Consider the following 19,836-nt stretch of genomic DNA (forward strand, 5'->3'; position numbering starts at 1 on the left):
CGGCAGGACTGCGTCCCACGTCTTGTGTTCGACGTCGACGTACATTGCTAGCATGTCGGCGAGGGTCTTGTTCAGGCGCTCCGTGAGACCATTCGTCTGCGGATGGTAGGCAGTTGTCCTCCTGTGGCTTGTCTGGCTGTACTGCAGAGTGGCTTGGGTGAGCTCTCCTGTAAAACCCGTTCTTCTGTCGGTGATGAGGACTTCTGGGGCACCATGTCGCAGCAGGATGTTCTCGACGAAAAATTTCGCCACTTCGGCTGCGCTGCCTTTTGGTAGAGCTTTAGTTTCAGCAAAGCTGGTGAGATAGTCCGTCGCCACGACGATCCACTTATTCCCGGATGTTGATATCGGAAACGGCCCCAACAAATCCATCCCAATCTGCTGGAATGGTCGGCGAGGAGGTTCGATCGGCTGTAGTAATCCTGCTGGCTTTGTCGGTGGTGTCTTGCGTCGTTGACAGTCTCGGCATGTCTTGATGTAACGGGCGACGTCGGCGGTCAGACGCGGCCAGTAATGCCTTTCCTGTATTCTCGACAGCGTCCGGGAGAATCCGAGGTGCCCAGCGGTTGGATCGTCGTGGAGGGCGTGCAGTATTTCTGGACGCAGCGCTGACGGTACAACAAGAAGGTAGCTGGCGCGGTCTGGTGAGAAGTTCTTCTTCACGAGCAGGTTGTTTTGTAGCGTGAATGACGACAACCCGCGCTTAAATGCCCCAGGAACAACGTCAGTGTTCCCTTCCAAATACTCGACGAGAGCTTTTAGCTCCGGGTCTGCTCGTTGCTGTTTAGTGAAGTCTTCCGCGCTTATTATCCCAAGGAAGGCGTCGTCGTCCTCGTCGTCTTGCGGCGGCGGATCGATGGGGGCGCGCGATAAACAGTCGGCGTCGAAGTGTTTTCTTCCGGACTTGTATATTACCGTGACGTCATATTCTTGTAGTCTGAGGCTCCACCGCACCAGCCGTCCTGAAGGGTCCTTTAAGTTAGCTAGCCAACACAATGCATGATGGTCACTGACGACTTTGAATGGCCTGCCATAGAGGTAAGGGCGGAATTTAGCTATAGCCAAAATGATGGCGAGGCATTCCTTTTCAGTCGTAGAATAGTTGCTTTCCGCGTTTGACAGCGACCGGCTAGCATACGATATCACCCTTTCAAGTCCTTCTTTCCTCTAGACTAGGACGGCACCGAGGCCTAGGCTACTGGCGTCAGTATAGATTTCTCTATCGGCGTACTCGTCGAAGTGCGCAAGCACAAGTGGCGACTGCATGCTTTGTTTGAGTTGTTCGAATGCGTCGGCCTGCGGCGTTTCCGCTTGAACCCAACATCACATTTGGTTAGATGTGTTAGCGGCTCCGCGATGCGTCAGAAGTCCTTGACAAAACGCCTATAGTAGGCACACATGCCAAGGAATCTGCGCACTGCCTTCTTGTCGGTTGGCTGCGGGAACTTTGCGATGGCAGCTGTCTTCTGTGGGTCGGGGCGTACTCCTGATTTGCTGATCACGTGGCCTAGGAACCAAAGCTCATCGTAAGCGAAGCGGCACTTTTCCGGCTTAAGAGTGAGCCCTGATGATTGATGGCTTCTAACACTGTCGCAAGCCGCCTAAGGTGATCGTCGAAATTTCCGGCGAAGACAACAATGTCATCCAGGTAAACAAGGCACGTCTGCCACTTCAGTCCGGCTAACACCGTGTCCATGACGCGCTGAAACGTTGCAGGCGCCGAGCACAGTCCGAATGGCATGACCCTGAACTCGTAGAGGCCGTCTGGCGTGATGAAGGCAGTCTTTTCGCGATCTCTCTCGTCGACTTCTATTTGCCAGTTGCCAGACTTGAGGTCCATCGACGAGAAGTATTTAGCGTTGCAGAGCCGATCCAATGCGTCGTCTATCCGTGGAAGGGGGTACACATCCTTCTTCGTGATCTTGTTCAGTCGACGATAGTCGACGCAGAAGCGTAGGGTTCCGTCCTTTTTCTTTACCGGGACTACAGGAGAGGCCCACGGGCTTTTCAACGGCTGGATGATGTTGTCGCGCAGCATTTAGTCGACTTGTTGCCTAATAGCTTCACGTTCTCGCGTCGAAACTCGGTAAGGGCTGTGGCGGAGTGGTCGAGCGCTCTCTTCGGTTATTATGCGATGCTTTGCAGCTGGTGTTTGTCGAATCCTCGATGACGTCGAAAAGCAGTCTTTGTATCGTCGGAGAAGACTTCTGATCTGTTGCTGCTTACTCATAGGAAGACTTGGATTCACGTCGAAGTCTGGTTCGGCGACAATGCTCATCGGGGTAGATGCGGCTGAACCGAGACGACAAAGGCATTGCTGGTTTCCACAATTTCCTCCTCGATGTATGCGATTGTCGTGCCCTTGTTGATGTGCTTGAACTCTTGACTGAAGTTGGTGAGCATAACTTCCACCTGCCCTCCATGGAGTCGAGCGATCCCTCTTGCGACGCAAATTTCACGGTCGAGCATTAGATGTTGGTCGCCCTCGATGACGCCTTCTATGTCAGCGGGTGTTTCAGTGCCGACGGAAATAATAATGCTGGCGCGCGGCGGGATGCTCACTTGATCTTCGAGCACACTCAAGGCGTGGTGACTAGGAAAGCTCTCCGGCGGTATCGCTTGATCTTGTGACAGCGTTATCGACTTCGACTTCAGGTCGATGACTGCGTCATGTTGATTCAGGAAGTCCATGCCGAGAATGACGTCTCGTGAAAACTGTTGGAGGACAACGAAGGTGGCAGGGTAAGTCCGGTCATGAACGGTAATTCTTGCCGTGCAGATCCCAGTCGGCGTAATCAGGTGTCCTCCAGCGGTGCGTATTTGAGGGCCTTCCCATGCAGTCTTAACTTTCCTCAACTGGGCGGCGATGGATCCACTCATGACGGAGTAATCGGCTTCTGTGTCTACTAAGGCGGTGATTGCGTGGCCGTCGAGAAGCACGTCGAGGTCGCTGGTTCTTTGTCTTGCGTTACAGTTAGGTCTCGGCGTCGGATCACGGCTGCGTCGTGTTGAACTGAAGCTGGAACGTCGCGTCGTAAAGTCGTCTTTCGTCGGTGTAGTCTTGGCTTCCTGACTTCGTCGGGACGGCGGCGTGTCATCATTAGGTCGTCGAGATGGTTTCTTCGTCGTCTTCGTCGGCAGCGGAGGATCTTCGTCAGTTCGACGAACAGCAACCGCACCTCCATCGGTTGCTGCTTTTAGTTTTCCGGATACGGGCTCGCTGACCGGCCCCGGGCTGGGCCAGTGTATGGTCGGCGCTGCGGCGACAGGTAGCGGCCTGGTGATGGCGAACGCGACGGTCGTCGAGAGCTCCACTGAGTAGCGGCGAGGTAGTCGGCGATATCGCGAGGGCGTTCACCTCGCTGTGGTCGCGGAGCATTGACGGCGAAACCTCGCAGTCCAATCTCCCGTTATGGGCATCGGCGATACACATGGCCGGCTTCTCCGCAATGATAGCAGAGCGGACGGTGGTCGGGGGCTCGCCAAATGTCCGTCTTCCTCGCGTAGGTGCGCTGGGCGACGGGTGGGCGTGCTGGCGGCGGCGGCGGTGGACGACGGATTTGCGTCGTTGCAGGGCCCTGGCGTGGTCGCGGAGGGGGACCTTGACGGCGTGCGACGGCGGCGTAGGTCATCGCTTCTGGCTGGGGCTGCAGTAATTGAGGTTGCACCTCAGGAACCCCAAGTGATTACTGAACCTCATCTTTCACGATGTCAGCGATCGAAGCTACTTGAGGCTGCGACGACGGCAGGACCTTGAGCAGTTCTTCGCGCACAATGGCCCTGATGGTCTCTTGAAGGTCGTCCGAACCTAGTCCTTGGATGGCATACTGCGGCGTGTGCTCCTGGAGGTTAAATTGCCGGATGCGCATCTCCAGAGTTTTCTCGATCGTCGATGCCTCTGCAGAAAACTCAGCCACAGTCTTCGGTGGGTTACGAATAAGTCCGGCGAAAAGGTCTTGCTTGACGCCGCGCATCAGGAAGCGAACTTTTTTCTCCTCCGACATTTCCGGGTCGGCGTGCCGGAAAAGACGGGCCATCTCCTCCATGAAGATTCCGATCGTCTCGTTTGGCAGCTGCACTCTGGTTTCTAGTAGAGCTTGGGCTCGCTCTTTTCGCACGACGCTTGTAAACGTGTGCAAGAAGCCGCTTCGGAAAAGGTCCCACGTCGTTAAGGTGGCTTCCCGATTCTCCAACCACGTCCTGGCGGCGTCTTCCAATGCGAACTAGACATGCCGCAGCTTGTCGTCGCTGTCCCAACTGTTAAACTTAGCGACCCTCTCATACGTTTCGAGCCAGGTTTCCGGGTCCTCGAATGTTGATCCGCGGAACGTCGGAGGTTCCCTGGGCTGCTGCAGCACGATGGGGGACGCTGGGGCTGCCATTGGGGTTGCCTTGTCCACAATCTTCTTGGTCTTCTCAGGTAGAAGTCCGTGCTCCGGGGGCAGCTGTTGAAGACGGCGGCTTGCTTGATGCTCCGGGACTACGTTGGTGTTCTCTTTGTGCTCCGAGCTTGGATCACGGCTTGTCGGGGGCGTCCGGTACATGAACGAAAAGCACCTCCACCAGATGTCACGGGGTAGTGACGGTGAAGAAAGCAAGAATACGGTGGAATACAAAACTAGCTTTTATTGGGCGAACCTATGCCCACAAAAACAGGCTACACTTATAGCACAATGATAGCGGCGAACACGGTCGGCGATCGTCGGAAATCTGATCAGCGGGTCAAGTGCGTCGCCTTTTATACAGCAGTCATCGAATGTTCCAGACTAATCGTTCGGACCCGCATGCCTTCCACAAAGTTCTACAACATTCGAGTCACGCGATGAAATCAGATAACACAAGGTTCGGCGACAACACAGCGGATAGAAGCATCGATAACTTTCCAGAAACTTCGGATACATGCAGACGCGTCCCGCGCTGTGCGATAACATTTGTTAGGCGGCGAAACGTGGTCGCCTGTTAAATATAAGTACACGTGTCAATATCCCATTTACTGCCCCCTAATTCCTCCAATAGCACTGCTAGACTCGCCTCACTAGATAACGTTCTAGCGTGAAACGTTGCCAGGTTCATATTCCAATGGCGGCCTGTCCGGAGGCGGTGATTTTTAGCACCCTCTGCTGCGTCGCAGGTCTGACCGCCGCCGTGGTCAGTTGCTTCACAGCTGCTGGGGACTGAGGGCCGGGGTTTGATTGTGTTGTTCATATAGGAGGTTGTGGCCTAGTACTGCACCAGGGTGGCCAATCCTGCTCTGGTGAGGGAGTGCGTTACCGGTTCTGGTCACCGGGATCAGGCCACACTCCAGGCCTGCTTATGCAATTTTATCATCACGCGGATTTTTGTTTTTTTTAATCCGGTGGAAAATTGCCGGCACCGGGATTCGAACCATGGGCCTCTTGCACGCGAGGCGGGTGTTCGACCGCTACGCCACCGCTGCCTCTCCCTTCGTGTATACGCTGAAGTATTTCGTTCCTCATCGACTTTGGAACCAGTATTTTGGTTCCTTTTAGCACCACTCCCTCTATTAGTGACAGCTCAGTAGCAAAAGGTCTCATGCAGCCATCAAGATTGTCGCTGCCACTGATATAGTGCATCACTTTTTGTAACTCTGGGTCACTTGCAGTTGCGGCAACTTAGCGGTCAAAGGTTCTTCTGCTTACCAGGTCCGAGACTGCACCAACTGCGTGAACCTCTATTTCTTCTGTCGAGTCACTCGTGTCCGCTGGGTGGTTGATGGGCGTCGACCTTGAGAGCATGCCGGCCAGCAGCAGTTGCTTCCCTGGTACAAATTCAAGCACATAGTCGTAGTTCAGTAAGCGCATGAAGAAACGCTGAAGACGCGGCGGCATGTCACCGATTCTTTTGGATGAAATGGCTTGCAGTGGTCGGTGGTCGATCTCTATGATTATCTTACGCCCGTATGCGAAGTGGTGAAATTTTTCGCACCCGAACGTTATGCCCATTGCGTCTTTTTCGATTTGTGAATATCGTTGCTCAGTCTCATTCATCACGCGTGATGCATACGCAACCGGCCGCCAGCTGTCACCGTGAAGCTGTGGAAGTGCAGCGCCTAGTCCACTTTTAGAAGCGTCAGAAGAAATTTTAGTTTCCCTGGCAGCATCGGAAACAGCCAACACAGGTGCGCTGCTGAGCCATGTGCAGATGGCTGTCCATTCATTTGCGTGGTTGGCCGACCATTGAAACTTGGTGCCCTTTTTGGTGAGACTGCGCAAAAGTTGTGTCTTTTCTGCCAGATTCGGAAGGTATTTCCCAAAGTAGTTGGCAACACCTAACATTCTGTGCACTGCAGCTTTGTCCGTTGGTTGCGACATTTCTTTAAGGGACATGCTCAGTGTGGCATTTAGCCTTATTCCGTCTCGGCTGATGACATCACCCAAAAAATTCAACTTCAGTAAGCCCGAACTTGCACTTGCTTGCGTTAAAAGTTAAGCCAGCGTTTTTTGCCAGCTGCAATACATTTCGAAGGCGTGTGTCATGTTCTTCTTTAGTGATGCCCCAGACAAGAACGTCGTCTACATATACACGCACCCCCGGAGCCCTGTCAACAATTTCGCTCAATGTTTTTTGAAAGACTTCAGGAGCCGAGGCGATACCGAAGGGCAGCCTCAGAAAACGGTAGCGACCAAAGAGCGTGCCGAATGGGCAGATTTTTGATGTGGCGTCATCCAAAGGAATTTGGTGGAAACCTGAATTCGCGTCGAGGCGGGAAAAATATTGAGCGCCAGCGAGCTCAGCCTCAATGTCTTCACGCTTAGGCATCTGATAGTGCTCACATTTCAGGCATTCATTGATATGCCTAGGATCAATGCATACACGTAGTGTGCCGTCCTTTTTCCGTACAATAACAAGCGGGCTCACCCAGTCTGTTGGTTCTGTCACTTTCGTGATGATGGCGGCTCGTTCCATGCGGTCCCACTTCTGACACTATGTATCGTATGCACGGGATCCAAGAATGAAAAGAACCCTTATTTCGGACACACACAGGGTATATATAGTCGTCGGCATTCACAGGCACGTGTTGCCGTAATCTTCGTGTTGTGAGTTAGTTCAGGCCGATACGTGCAACGCATGCGTAGTCTGCACGATACACATTCCGTATTCCTCATCATCAGATGGGGCGCCTATTTTCGCACTGGTTGTCTGTAGAAGACGACGGGAACGACGTTGGTGGTTCTGGCCGCTTCAGTAAAGTGCAGCCTGCTCCCAGTGGACTTCTCTCGCCTTTCTTCTCAAGACAATATACCCTTACCACAAAGCGTAAAGAACAATGCAAACAGAGTACATCCTTGCTTCATCCCTCGGTGAATTGTTGCGACTTCATTGCAGTTCCGGCATTCCCATACGATTCGTACTCTCTTGTCGCTATGCATCTTCCTCAACAACTGCACGAAAATGTCGTGTAGGCCTTCGTGTTTGAGAATATCCCATAGCTATTCTCTGTACATTGTCTGTCTATTCTCTGTATACATTGTTGAAAGCTCCCTTAATACCTCTAAATGCTATTTTAAAGGCTTCTGCTAGGCTATTGAAATCTCTGTGCGCTGCGTGTGCAAGTATATTGTTGTCTGAGCGTCTGCCTGGTCTGAAACCATTCTGTAATTCCACCAGTATATCGTTTCCTTCCACTATATTCCACAGGTCTCATTTTATGGCTAGCATTGCCATTCTATATTTAGCCGATGTTACTGTAACTGGCCTGTACGCGCTCGTCTTACCCTTATTACCTTTGCCTTTATTGATAAATATGCTCATGCTTTCAAAAATTAAGCACCTTTCACGCAGTTCATTTGTTGTATTACTTTGCTCCATTGCTATAGTGAGCTTTGCCTTGTTCTTAGGCCGCAACTGTTTGATTAGATGTATCGGGACTTCATCCGGTGCTGCTATGGTCTTGTTCAGGACATTTCCTTGTGCTTTTTTCCAGTAAAAGGTATACAAGTTAAATTTTGAACTTTCACACTTCTCTGTTACCGGATATGGTTTAGTCTTGAATGCGCTTTATTTCTTGCCGAAATTCTCACTAATAACGCCAGACATGTACAGCAGCGGGCCGTTTCCTTCAAAGTGTTGCCATTTTCATCCCTGATAAATATTTGCAAATTTTTAGTTGCTGCTGCTAGCACCCTTTCACGGTTCCAGAATCGTGTCGGATTGCCTTTATCTTTTTTATGAGTTCTTCGTTCTGAATAGGATTCGATATGTAACGGTGCCACCGCAAATTGCGCGCATAGCATGTGATCAGACAATAGTATATGAATATATCCGACGCAGGTTCGATTATACTCAGCGCCAGGTAAACATTAAAGAATACTTTTTTCTTTATGGAATTGGGCTACATATCCAGAGGAACATACCCGGGTCTTTTGGCATGAAAGGAAAATGGCAAGAAAGCAATATTCTTGCCTTGCAGCTCAGTTTGAAAGACAATGGTCCTGAAGAAATTTGGGAAGAGTGCAAAAAATACCACGCGCGCGAGAAAGACACCATACTGGCGTCCTGGTTTCTTGTGCTGAAACTACTTGTCCAATGTCATGCCATTTCTCAATGCTTGTGAGCAATGGTAGTCTCCTGGACAAATGGGCTGCATCTTCAGCGCGGTATTCTAAACCTAGTAGCTACTTTCGTAAGGTTCTTGAATTGCTATATGGCGTCTGCAGATGAGACTCAGCTTTTCACTCTTATCGTAGCACTGTCTAAGGAATATGTAATTTGTAAAGCTTGGCATAGTTTTTGCCTTCCGCTGCATTCTGCTTTCAAGGTGAATAATTCATCGATAAATAGGAGCGTTATCGGGAGGCGTGAATCAAATGTGGGTCAGTGCGCTCGTGGGCTTATGAGGTGCGCCTACTTCTCTTTGCAGGAACTGGGTACAAAACTGGCGCTCATGTACAGTCCAGACCCAACTCAGTACGTCCCTCTATGGTTGCTGCAGCAGCGCTACAACTTCTTCCTCTGGCTGACCGACGTAAGTCGCTAAGTGATGACAGCGCATCCAATCTTAGAATCGCCCGCAATTTACCCGGCTCTAAGAGGCCGAACACTTCATACATCAACTTTTTTTCATGCGGATTAGCTCTTTCATGTCGCCTTCTTTGCAAGATCGAGGGCAACACACACACGTGTGTGTGTGTTGCCATCGATCCTGCGAAGAAGAAAACATGCACTTATATATATATATATATATATATATATATATATATATATATATATATATATATATATATATATATATATATATATATATATATATATATATATATATGTATATATATATTGTTGCAGGAAGAAAGCAGGCCCAAGACTGTAAAATAACGTATATTTACAACTGGCGAATATGGCGTTCAGGCAACTGCCAGACTTCATCTTCGTCTAGGCCAATCCAACTTCTTCGTTCCCTTCACCGTAACATCACCCTCCCGGTGGAGTAGCTCCATCCCGGGGCAAGTTATAGAGCCTCACTTAATGGGGGGACATAGTGCTTAAGCCTGGCGACGTGAACAACATCGCTGGTGACGTTGCGATGCACTGAAGGCTGACCGACTGGGGCGATCTCGTATGTCACGTCGGACAGTTGGCGTAAGATCTGGTACGGACCCGAATACCGGGAAAGTAGCTTTTCCGACAAGCCGACGCGACGTGAAGGCGTCCAGAGAAGGACAAGGGAACCAGGTCAAAATTGGTAGTCTCGGTGCCGAAGGTCGTAGCGTCGCTTTTGAGAAGCTTGCGAGACAGTGAGTCGATGACGGGCGACATCTCGGGCCTGGGCGGCTAAGTCAATAGCATCGCGAGCGTAACCAGTGCTGGGTAATTGTACTGCGGAAGGTAGCAACGTGTCAAAGGGCAAGGTGGGGTCGCGGCCACACAAAAGGTAAAATGGTGAAAATCCGGCAGTGTCATGACGGGACGAGTTGTATGCGAAAGTGATGTACGGTAAAGCGACGTCCCAGTCACGCTGATCGTCGGAAACGTACGTGGCCAGCATTTCAGTTAGCGTGCGGTTGAGTCGCTCGGTGAGGCCGTTCGTTTGAGGGTGGTACGCGGTAGCAACCTGGTGTTCTGTTGCACAGGAGCGGAGCAGGTCATCGACGACCTTCGATAAGAAGTAGCGGCCGCGATCCGTCAGCAACTGGCGAGGGGCGCCGTGGTGCAGGATGACGTCGTAGAGTAAGAAGTCTGCGACATCTGTAGCGCAGCTGGTTGGTAGCTCTCGCGCGTTGGCATACCTCGTCGCATAATCGGTTGCTACAGCAATCCATTTGTTGCCTTTGATAGAAATTGGAAAGGGGCCCAGGAGGTCTAGGCGCACACGAAAGAAAGGCTCTGTGGGGATATCGATTGGTTGAAGCAAACCAGCGGGAGGCGTAGCAGGCGTCTTCCGGCCCTGGCACAGGTCGCAAGAAGTGACATAACGGCGCACAGAGCGATAAATGCCGGGCCAGAAGAAGCGGTGCCGCAGGCGGTCGTATGCACGAGTGATGCCCAGATGTCCAGCAGTAGGAGCGTCATGAAGTTGCTGGAGCACGGCTAGTCGAAGGTGCTTGGGAACGACTAGGAGTAACTCCGGACCGTCAGGAAGAACGCTACGACGGTATAAAGTTCCATCGCGCAAGGTGAACATGCGGAGGGATGGGTCATTGGGCGAGTAGCTTAGGCGTTCCATAAGTGTTCGAATAACAGGATCTTTGCGCTGCTCGTCGCCAGTATTGAGGGAGTCGGAGATGGATAGAACGCTGATGTCTGAGTCTGTATCGGTATCGTCCGGTGGATCCACGGGATTGCGGGACAGGCAGTCAGCGTCTCTATGCAGGCGCCCTGACTTATACATAATAGAAAATGTATATTCCTGTAGACGCAATGCCCAACGTGCAAGTCGTCCAGTTGGGTCCTTCAAAGAGGAGAGCCAGCAGAGGGCGTGATGATCGGTCACGACGCAGAAGCTCCGACCGAAAAGGTACGGCCGGAATTTCGCGACCGCCCATACGAGCGCGAGACATTCTCTCTCGGTAATGGAGTAATTTCGCTCGGGTGTGGAAAGAAGGCGCTAAGCGTAAGCGATGACACGGTCTTGGCCCTGTTGACGCTGAGCGAGCACAGCGCCGATGCCATGACCACTCGCGTCAGTTCGTACTTCAGTGGGCGCAGAAGGGTCAAAATGTGACAGAATTGGGGAAGCTGTAAGCCGCTCAATCAGGGTAGAAAAGGCTGTCTGCTGCAGAGGTCCCCAAGAGAAAGAGACGTCTTTCTTAAGAAGTTCAGTGAGAGGGCGAGCGATGTCGGCAACATTTCTCACAAATCGCCGGAAATAAGAGCATAAGCCCAGGAAACTGCGGACATCGTTTGTTGAAGAAGGTACAGGAAAATTTCGCATGGCGTGAACTTTGTGTGGATCAAGCTGGATTCCGGCGGTGTTTACGAGGTGGCCGAGCATGTTAATTTAACGGTGACCGAAATGGCACTTGGAGGAGTTTCGCTGAAGGCCAGCCCGGCGAAACACGGAGAGTGTGGTTGTGAGGCGCCGCAGGTGGCACTCAAAGTTCGGCGAAAACACAATCACATCGTCGAGGTAACAGAGGCATGTAGACCACTTCAAGCCGCGCAAGAGAGAGTCCATCATGCGCTCGAATGTAGCTGGCGCATTGCATAATCCAAACGGCATGACTTTAAATTGGTACAGACCGTCCGGTGTGATGAAGGCTGTTTTCTCGTGGTCCATCTCATCGACGCTAATCTGCCAATAGCCGGAGCGGAGGTCAATTGATGAAAAGTATTGGGATCCGTGAAGGCAGTCAAGAGCATCATCAATGCGCGGCAGGGGATACACATCCTTCCTTGTTATCCTGTTGAGGTGACGGTAGTCAACGAAAAAGCGCCACGAGTTGTCTTTTTTCTTTACTAAGACACCCGGTGATGCCCACGGGCTACTAGAAGGTTCAATGATGTCCTTGTCCATCATCCTGTCGACTTCTTTCTGTATGATGGCCCTTTCTGTTGCGGAGACGCGATATGGGCGCCAATGAATGGGGCTGGCGTCACCGGTGTTGATGCGATGCGTGACAACAGATGTCTGGCCATGTGGACGGTCGTCCAAATCAAAGATGTGCCGAAAAGACGACAGGAGCTGACGAAGAGCTGTTGTTTGTTCGGAAGGAAGGTCAGGGGCGATCATCTTAGAAACATCGTCTGCAGGCGTCGAGTACGCAGGAGTGGGTGACAAAGGTCCGTTGGCACTGACGAAGGATTCAGAGGTCAAAGAAGAAATCTCACATTCTTCCAAAGGAGTGATATGCGCTATGGCGATACGTTGTGGCAGCACATGCGACGAAAATCCAAAATTGAGGATGGGCACGCGAGCGCAGTTTCCGCGGATCCGGATTAAGGTGGTCGGTAGGGCAATATTGCGCGACAAAACCACGTCAGTAAGCGGCGACACGACGTACTCGACATCAGGTACGGGAGGACAGGGCGTCAGGAGGACATTTGAAGCCGCCTGTGGAGACAGTATGGCAAATTCAGCAGAACATAAGCGGTGTGGAGCACAAGTGGTTGCGTCGGCAGGAAGCGGCAGATCCAACTGTACAACACCTGCGGAGCAGTCAATTTGGGCAGAGTGTTTCGAAAGGAAGTCGAGGCCGAGAATCAGGTCGTGTGGACAGTGTTCAAGGACGATAAATAGAACAACGGTATAATGGCCGCCAACGGTCACACGTGCTGTGCACATTCCAAGGACAGGTGACGTACTCCCATCGGCGACTCGCACGGTGCACGGTACGGCTGGGGTCAGAACCTTTTTGAGCCTTCGGCGGAGAGCAGCGCTCATAACTGAAAGCTGCGCTCCTGTATCAACGAGAGATCTAACAGGGACGCCATCAACTTCAATGTCCAGTAGGTTTCCACATGTAGGCAGGGTCAACAGAGGATTTGTGGGCCGGGTCGGAGTTGCAGCTTCACCTCCGGGAGCTGCACCGCCTAGTTTCCCGAAGCGAAGCGTCCGGTTGCAGAAGGGGACGAAGAGCGGTGAACGAGAGGCGAACGGGACCTACGACCTTGCGGAGACGGGGAGCGACTGGATGTTGGTGGAGCACTGTCGGCGTTGATGTTCCTAGTCGGCGGATAGGGCGAGAAAGTATGATTGTCTGGTACTTGGCGATAGTGACTCGGAGATGACCAGCGAGGAGGCGACGACCAATGGTTGCGACAATGACGGGTGATGTGTCCAATACCGGAACAATTAAAACAGATAGGTTTATCATCCGCTGTGCGCCAGGCAGCTGGGTTGCGACGAGGGGGCGGAAAGCGTTGCGTCTGGGAGCGAGCGGCCGGAGAAATCTGGTAGGTGTTTGTATGGCGGACCGAGCAGAGAGATGGAATGCCCAAACTTGCTATTTCCTCCCGAACGACCGCTTGTATAAGGAAGATAGCGGGCACGTTTTCCCGACAGTCAGAATGGACTGGAGCCGGAGCCATGGCCTCAAGCTCACGGCGAACGATGCGCGTGATTTCTTCTGGTCCTGTGGGCTGAACGAAGCGTGGCGGGTCTTCGCAAGAAGATGTCACGGCGGTATTGGGCAATCGGTCGAAAGTCTGAGCGACGCGGCGGCCCTTCACTTGTTCGAAGCGCCGGCACTCCTTAATAATTGCATCCACAGTGGCACAATCCTTACACATTAAGAGATTGAAGGCATCGTCTGCAATACCTTTCAACATATGGCCAATCTTGTCTGCCTCGGTCATGTTGGCATCAGCCTTGCGACAGAGGGCCAGCACATCCTGTATGTACACGACATAGGATTCTGTGGACGTCTGAGCACGGCACGCAAGTTCTTTTTTTGCTGCCAGCTGACGACCGACAGGTCTGCAAGACAGGTCTCGCATTTTTTCTTTGCAGACATCCCAGCTCGTTAGGTCAGCTTCATGTGTGTCATACCATTGCTTCGCAGTTCCCCTCACATAAAATATTACGTTTGCAAGCATCATTGTAGGATCCCACCTGTTGTTGTCGCACACTCGCTCGTACATCATAAGCCAGTCCTCGACGTCGGCGTTGTCCGTGCCACAAAATGTCCCCGGGTCCCGCGGATGAGTGAGGATGACCGTTGGCATGGGCTGCTGAGGCGTTGTCGCTTGTGTCGGTTGATTTGCCATTGTGGCGGCAGGTAGATGACGTCCGCTGTGAAGTTCCGTGATTGCACCCCGCACCTTCCACCAAAATGTTGCAGGAAGAAAGCAGGCCCACGACTGTAAAATAACGTATATTTACAACTGGCGAATATGGCGTTCAGGCAACTGCCAGACTTCGTCTTCGTCTAGGCCAATCCAACTTCTTCGTTCCCTTCACAGTAACAATATATATATATATATATATATATATATATATATATATATATATATATATATATATATATATATATATATATATATATATATATATAAGTGCATATGTATACAGGATACCAGTAAACTATCGCAGGAGACGAAAGATCTGCTCAAGGAGCGACAATGTATGAAAGCCTCTAACCATACAGCTGGAATAGAACAGGCAGAATTTTCGGAGGTAATCAACAAGCGTACGACAGCTGACATAGGCAAGTATAATATGGATAGAATTGAACATGCTCTCGGGAACGGAGCAAGCCTAAAGGCAGTGAAAAAGAAACTAGGCATTGTGAAGAATCAGATGTATGCGTTAAGAGACAAAGCCGGCAATATCATTACTAATGTGGATGAGATAGTTGAAGTGGCTGAGGAGTTCTACAAAGATTTATACAGTTCCAGTGGCACCCACGACGATAATGGTAGAGAAAATAGCCCAGAGAAATTCTAAATCCCACAGGTAACGCCGGAAGAAGTAAAGAAAGCCTTAGGAGCTATGCAAAGGGGGAAGGCAGCTGGGGAGGATTAGGTAACAGCAGATTTGTTGAAGGATGGTGGACAGATTGTTCTAGAGGAACTGGCCACCCTGTATACGCAATGCCTCATGACCTCGAGCGTACCGGAATCTTGGAAGAACGCTAACGCAATCCTAATCCATAAGAAAGGGGACGCCAAAGACTTGAAAAATTATAGACCGATCAGCTTACTGTCCGTTGCCTACAAACTATTCACTAAGATAATCGCAAATCGATTCAGGAACACCTTAGACTTCTGTCAAGCAAAGGACCAGGCAGGATTCCGTAAAGGCTACTCAACAATAGATCATATTCACACTATCAATCAGGTGATAGAGAAATGTGCTGAATATAACCAACCCTTATATATAGCTTTCATTGATTACGAGAAAGCGTTCGATTCTGTCAAAACCTCAGCACTCATGGAGGCATTACGGAACCAGGGTGTAGACGAGCCGTATGTAAAAATACTGAAAGATGTCTAGAGCGGCTCCACAGCCACTGTAGTCCTCCATAAAGAAAGCAACAAAATCCCAATAAAGAAAGGCGTCAGGCAGGGAGATACGATATCTCCGATACTATTCACAGTGTGTTTACAGGAGGTATTCAGAGACCTGGATTGGGAAGAATTGGGGATAAAAGTGACTGGAGATTACCTCGGTAACTTGCGATTCGCTGATGATATTGGATTGCTTAATAACTCAGGGGACCAAATGCAATGCATGCTCACTGACCTGGAGAGGCAAAGCAGAAGAGTGGGTCTAAAAATTAATCTGCAGAAAACTAAAGTAATGTTTAACAGTCTCGGAAGAGAACAGCAATTTACAATAGGTAGCGAGGCACTGGAAGTGGTAAGGGAATACATCTACTTAGGGCTGGTAGTGATGGCGGATCCGGATCATGAGACGGAAATAATCAGAAGAATAAGAACGGGCTGGGGTGCGTTTGGCAGGCATTCTCAGATAATGAACAGCAGATTGCCATTATCGCTCAAGAGAACAGTTGAAAACAGCTGTGTCTTACCAGTGCTCACCTACGGGGCAGAAACCTGGAGGCTCACTAAAGGGGTTCTACTTAAATTGAGGACGACGGAACGAGCTGAGGAAAGAATGATGCCTGTAAGGTTAAGGGATAAGAAAAGAGCAGATTGAGTGAGGGAACAAACGCGAGGTAATGACATCTTAGTTGAAATCAAGAAAAAGAAATGGGGCATGGGCAGGACATGTAATGAGGAGGGAAGATGACCAATTGTCATTAAGGGTTACGGACTGTATTCCAAGAGAAGGAAAGCGTAGCAGGGGGCTGCAGAACGTTAGGAGGGCGGATGAGATTAAGAAGTTTGCAGGGACGACATGGCCGCCATTAGTACATGACCGTGGTTGTTGGAGAAGTATGGCAGAGGCCTTTGCCCTGCTGTGAGTGCAACCAGGCTGATGACTATATATATATATATATATATATATACGACAAAGTCTTCGACATCAGATATAAGGTATAACCGTCATAAGAGGAAAAAGACAAACGTTATGGCATATGTTTGTACTGACGTTACGGCCGGAGGGCCGGCTCTTGTCGAATCCCTGGCTGTCGGCACACACTTTTTCCATCCCAAAGTGTGGGACGAAACACGCGGGCACTCCGGTTACTTTTGGGCTTCAATGTCCAAAATACAGCGCATTTTTACGGTGACTTTATTGGTGCATGTCTCCAAACTAATGCCATGTTGGGAATTCGTTCCAAGTGGATACGCCTTATAAACTCATCGGCCAAGGTTCGTACTTTGCAATATGTGTTAAGAATATTAAGAAGTTAATTATTGAATTTTTTTTCACTTGGGTGAATATGCGTTGCGATTTCTTGTGAAAATAATGTGCGCCCTTCTCAATAATCCAGATCAAGGACTAGAGTTGTTCTATTTGAAACAGACGATTGTTAAAAATTCCGTAAAACTTAAAACGGGTAACCTCGTATAATGGCACCGTTATCTTCTGATTATAAGGGTATGGTTATTATAATGGTTAATATAATGGTATAATGGCACGCGTTATCTTGTTATTCCCGGTTATCAGATTTGGAATTTTCTTCTATAGATTATTCGCATTGTGCTTTTTATATTTCGTTATTCGACTTCATAGCAGAACTTCACTATAGAATTTGGCGTTGCTTCAACCTGTTGGTATCGAGCACCCGGCCTCTATCGGCCTCTAACGGTAGATACCTCCAACAATGTCAGGAATCAATGAGAAATTATGCAGCCTTTCTAACCATCTGGCGTGCTTTATTTCGCAGGGTACGAGACGCGCTGGCCAAGCTGCCACGCTTCTCGACAAAGCTGTAATGTTCAGTACACTAGGACAAGACGCACGCGAAGAAGTCAACGCTGGCGTCCAGAGAACACGCCTGTGCGACAAGACCAAGCTGCCTTTGCAAATCTACCATACTCTAAAGGTACGCTTCAAAACTCGCTCAAAATACCTCAACACGTCAACGTGTTCGAGCCGTAGCAAGGAAATGGTGTCATAGCATGAGTTTAACTATCAGCCTTGCAAATTTTATAGTGAACTATTTCCTTATATTGGCTTCTTTACTTCCTTCCATGGACAGGAAGTGTTTGTTGAAAATGTTTTAATTCACTATTTCATTGAACCGTTGAGTACGTCATGAACTCTACAGGTCTTCACTTTTCAGCCTTTTAGTTATTTCTTGATTTTTGTTTTTAATAAGTTTTTCATACAGTAGCATGAATGTAATTTCTACCTCAATTGTGGATATTTGCGATTTTTCTGAAGATGTCGTTCATGTAATGGCCTGGATGTTATTACACCACAACGCCAGACTTGAGCACAAAAATTGGCCACAGTTTGAATTTTAAACGATGAAAATGCAGGGTTTCCAAGGTCGACTCCGCGTGCTTATATTTTTCTGTTTATTTCATATACCAGCCTTTTTGAAACGATGCATAGAGGCGAGATAGTGGAAGACGCAAACTCATAGCTTACATCTTCAAGCACAGTAGTGTGCGTAATTCTAGAGATCACGGAATATGGAAAGAAAAGTTTTCCAGCACATCCGCGCAACGTTAAAGCGTGTAAAAGCATGTCGCTGGCCAAGACGCTGCACGTGGGTAATGAGTGAGTGAGTGAAATGACTTTATTGTAGGTCCGGCGAGGACGCGAACTCGTCGCGCACCCGGCTAGTCTACCATTGGGACCGGCAGCTCTAGCCCACTGGCCGTAGCACTCCAAACAGCCAGGATTTGTTTGCGTAGAGCGAGGGTACGCAGAAGCGCGTCCCACTCCTCTTTGCTGAACTTTGGGTTTCTCGACCCACACTCTCAGAGCATGTGTGCTACAGTGGAAGTCTGCCCGTAGGATGGGCAAGCGTTGTCGCGATATACATCGGGGTAAACTTCGTGTAGAACGGCCAAACACGGATATGTGCTTGTCTGTAAGCAAAGAACACAAACGGCTTGCACCCTATTTAACTTGGGGCGAGGGGGTGGAAAGAACCTTGTAGGCATGTAGAAGAATTTCCTAACCTCGTTGGGAGTTGCGGGAGCATCCCGGTAGCCGTAGAAAGGAGGGGAGTCGGCACTCCCTAGAGAGGAAGCGCGGTTGGTGAGCTCGCCCGTAGCCTCGTCAGCACACTCATTGAAGTTCGGGAAGCTCCTTCGGTAGAACCTAGGTGAGCGGGAAACCAGTGAATTGAATAATGCGTGAGGGCAGGCGGACACGAGGCGCTAACACTAGCAGCTTACTCTGCGATGCAACCTTTCTGAAAATCCCTAACTGCCCTTTAGAATCGCTATAGATCTCAGGCCCACGACCGTCTAGCAGGGCCAGGGCGATGCCAGCTTGCTCTGCAACTTGGGGGTCTGAAGTGCGAATTCAGGCGTTATTGGGGATCTCGCCACTGGAGTCGACTACGGCGGCAACGATCTTCCCATCGCTGTACTACGCGGCGCCGACGAAGCTTGTTCTGATGTCTTGTTGCTTGATCTGTTTGAGAATGGCTGCTGCTCTGGCCTTGCGTCTGCCCTCATTGTGGACGGGATGTACAGTCATGCGCAAAGGTTTACTGGACGCATGATCTGTCAAACAGCTGAATTCTCGCAAATCCTGGTCACACAGCCTCGAATTAAATGTTCCAGCATGTAGTAGGCTTTGCCCCCTGCAAAGTTATTCATTAAATACGAAATGTCATGCCTTAACAGTGCATGAATTCACATTTGAAGGGGAGACTGCATCCCGGAAACCTTTGCTGTTGACTGTATGTTTCGGGGCATGGGGGGCCACTTCGAGCTTCTCTCGAATGCCTCTAAAGACCAGGGTGCTGACCATTGGGAATCCTGCAGGGGGTAACCTAGTTCTTCGAGGATGCGTTTACCTGTCCCTGTGGTGGTCAAGCGAGTGAGTTGCGAGCGTTCTTGGTCTTAGGCAATCTCCTCGGACTTGTTATGTACCCCCAACTTGAGGAGATCTTCGGTATGTGTCTTGATGGGTAGCCTGATAGCCCTTATGACTACTTTGCGGATGAGAGTGTTGAGATCGTTTCGCTCCACTCTGAGCCTGTTGTGCACAGAAATCGGGCACGTGAAGTGACATAGTCCGAAGGCGTTGATAAGCCTTAGAAGATTGTTTTCCTGCATCCTTCGGTGTCTGAGCTTCTGCGAACGAGGCGGAAAGCATTGTCCATCTTTGCGATTATCTCGAGAAGAGCCGTTTAGTTCCCGCCCTTGAATTCGACAAACATGCCCAGAACCCAATTTACGTCGACCCTTGGTATCCCCCCCCCCCCCCCCCGCCGTCACAAGTACGAAGATTGATGCTGCTTTCGAGGACTGGCGTCCAATCTTTTGACGTTCCATGACGCGCTCCATGACCATACTGACGCAGGACGTTAGAGCAGTCGTCCTGAGATTCTCTATGTT

The 19,836-nt window shown here is 50.1% G+C and overlaps 1 protein-coding gene across 1 annotated transcript in view; it reads left to right on the top strand.

Annotated features, from left to right (window-relative positions):
- LOC135908708 (uncharacterized) overlaps positions 1-19,836 on the top strand; it is an 834,911-nt gene that overhangs the window by 754,707 nt on the left and 60,368 nt on the right. The window contains exons 24-25 of the mRNA XM_070536550.1: positions 8,882-8,986; positions 17,196-17,354. Coding sequence (XP_070392651.1) covers positions 8,882-8,986; positions 17,196-17,354 — 264 coding nt within the window. The remainder of the gene's footprint in view (positions 1-8,881; positions 8,987-17,195; positions 17,355-19,836) is intronic.

This window comes from Dermacentor albipictus, chromosome 3 (assembly GCF_038994185.2).
Source record: "Dermacentor albipictus isolate Rhodes 1998 colony chromosome 3, USDA_Dalb.pri_finalv2, whole genome shotgun sequence".
Taxonomy (NCBI): Eukaryota; Metazoa; Arthropoda; class Arachnida; order Ixodida; family Ixodidae; genus Dermacentor; species Dermacentor albipictus.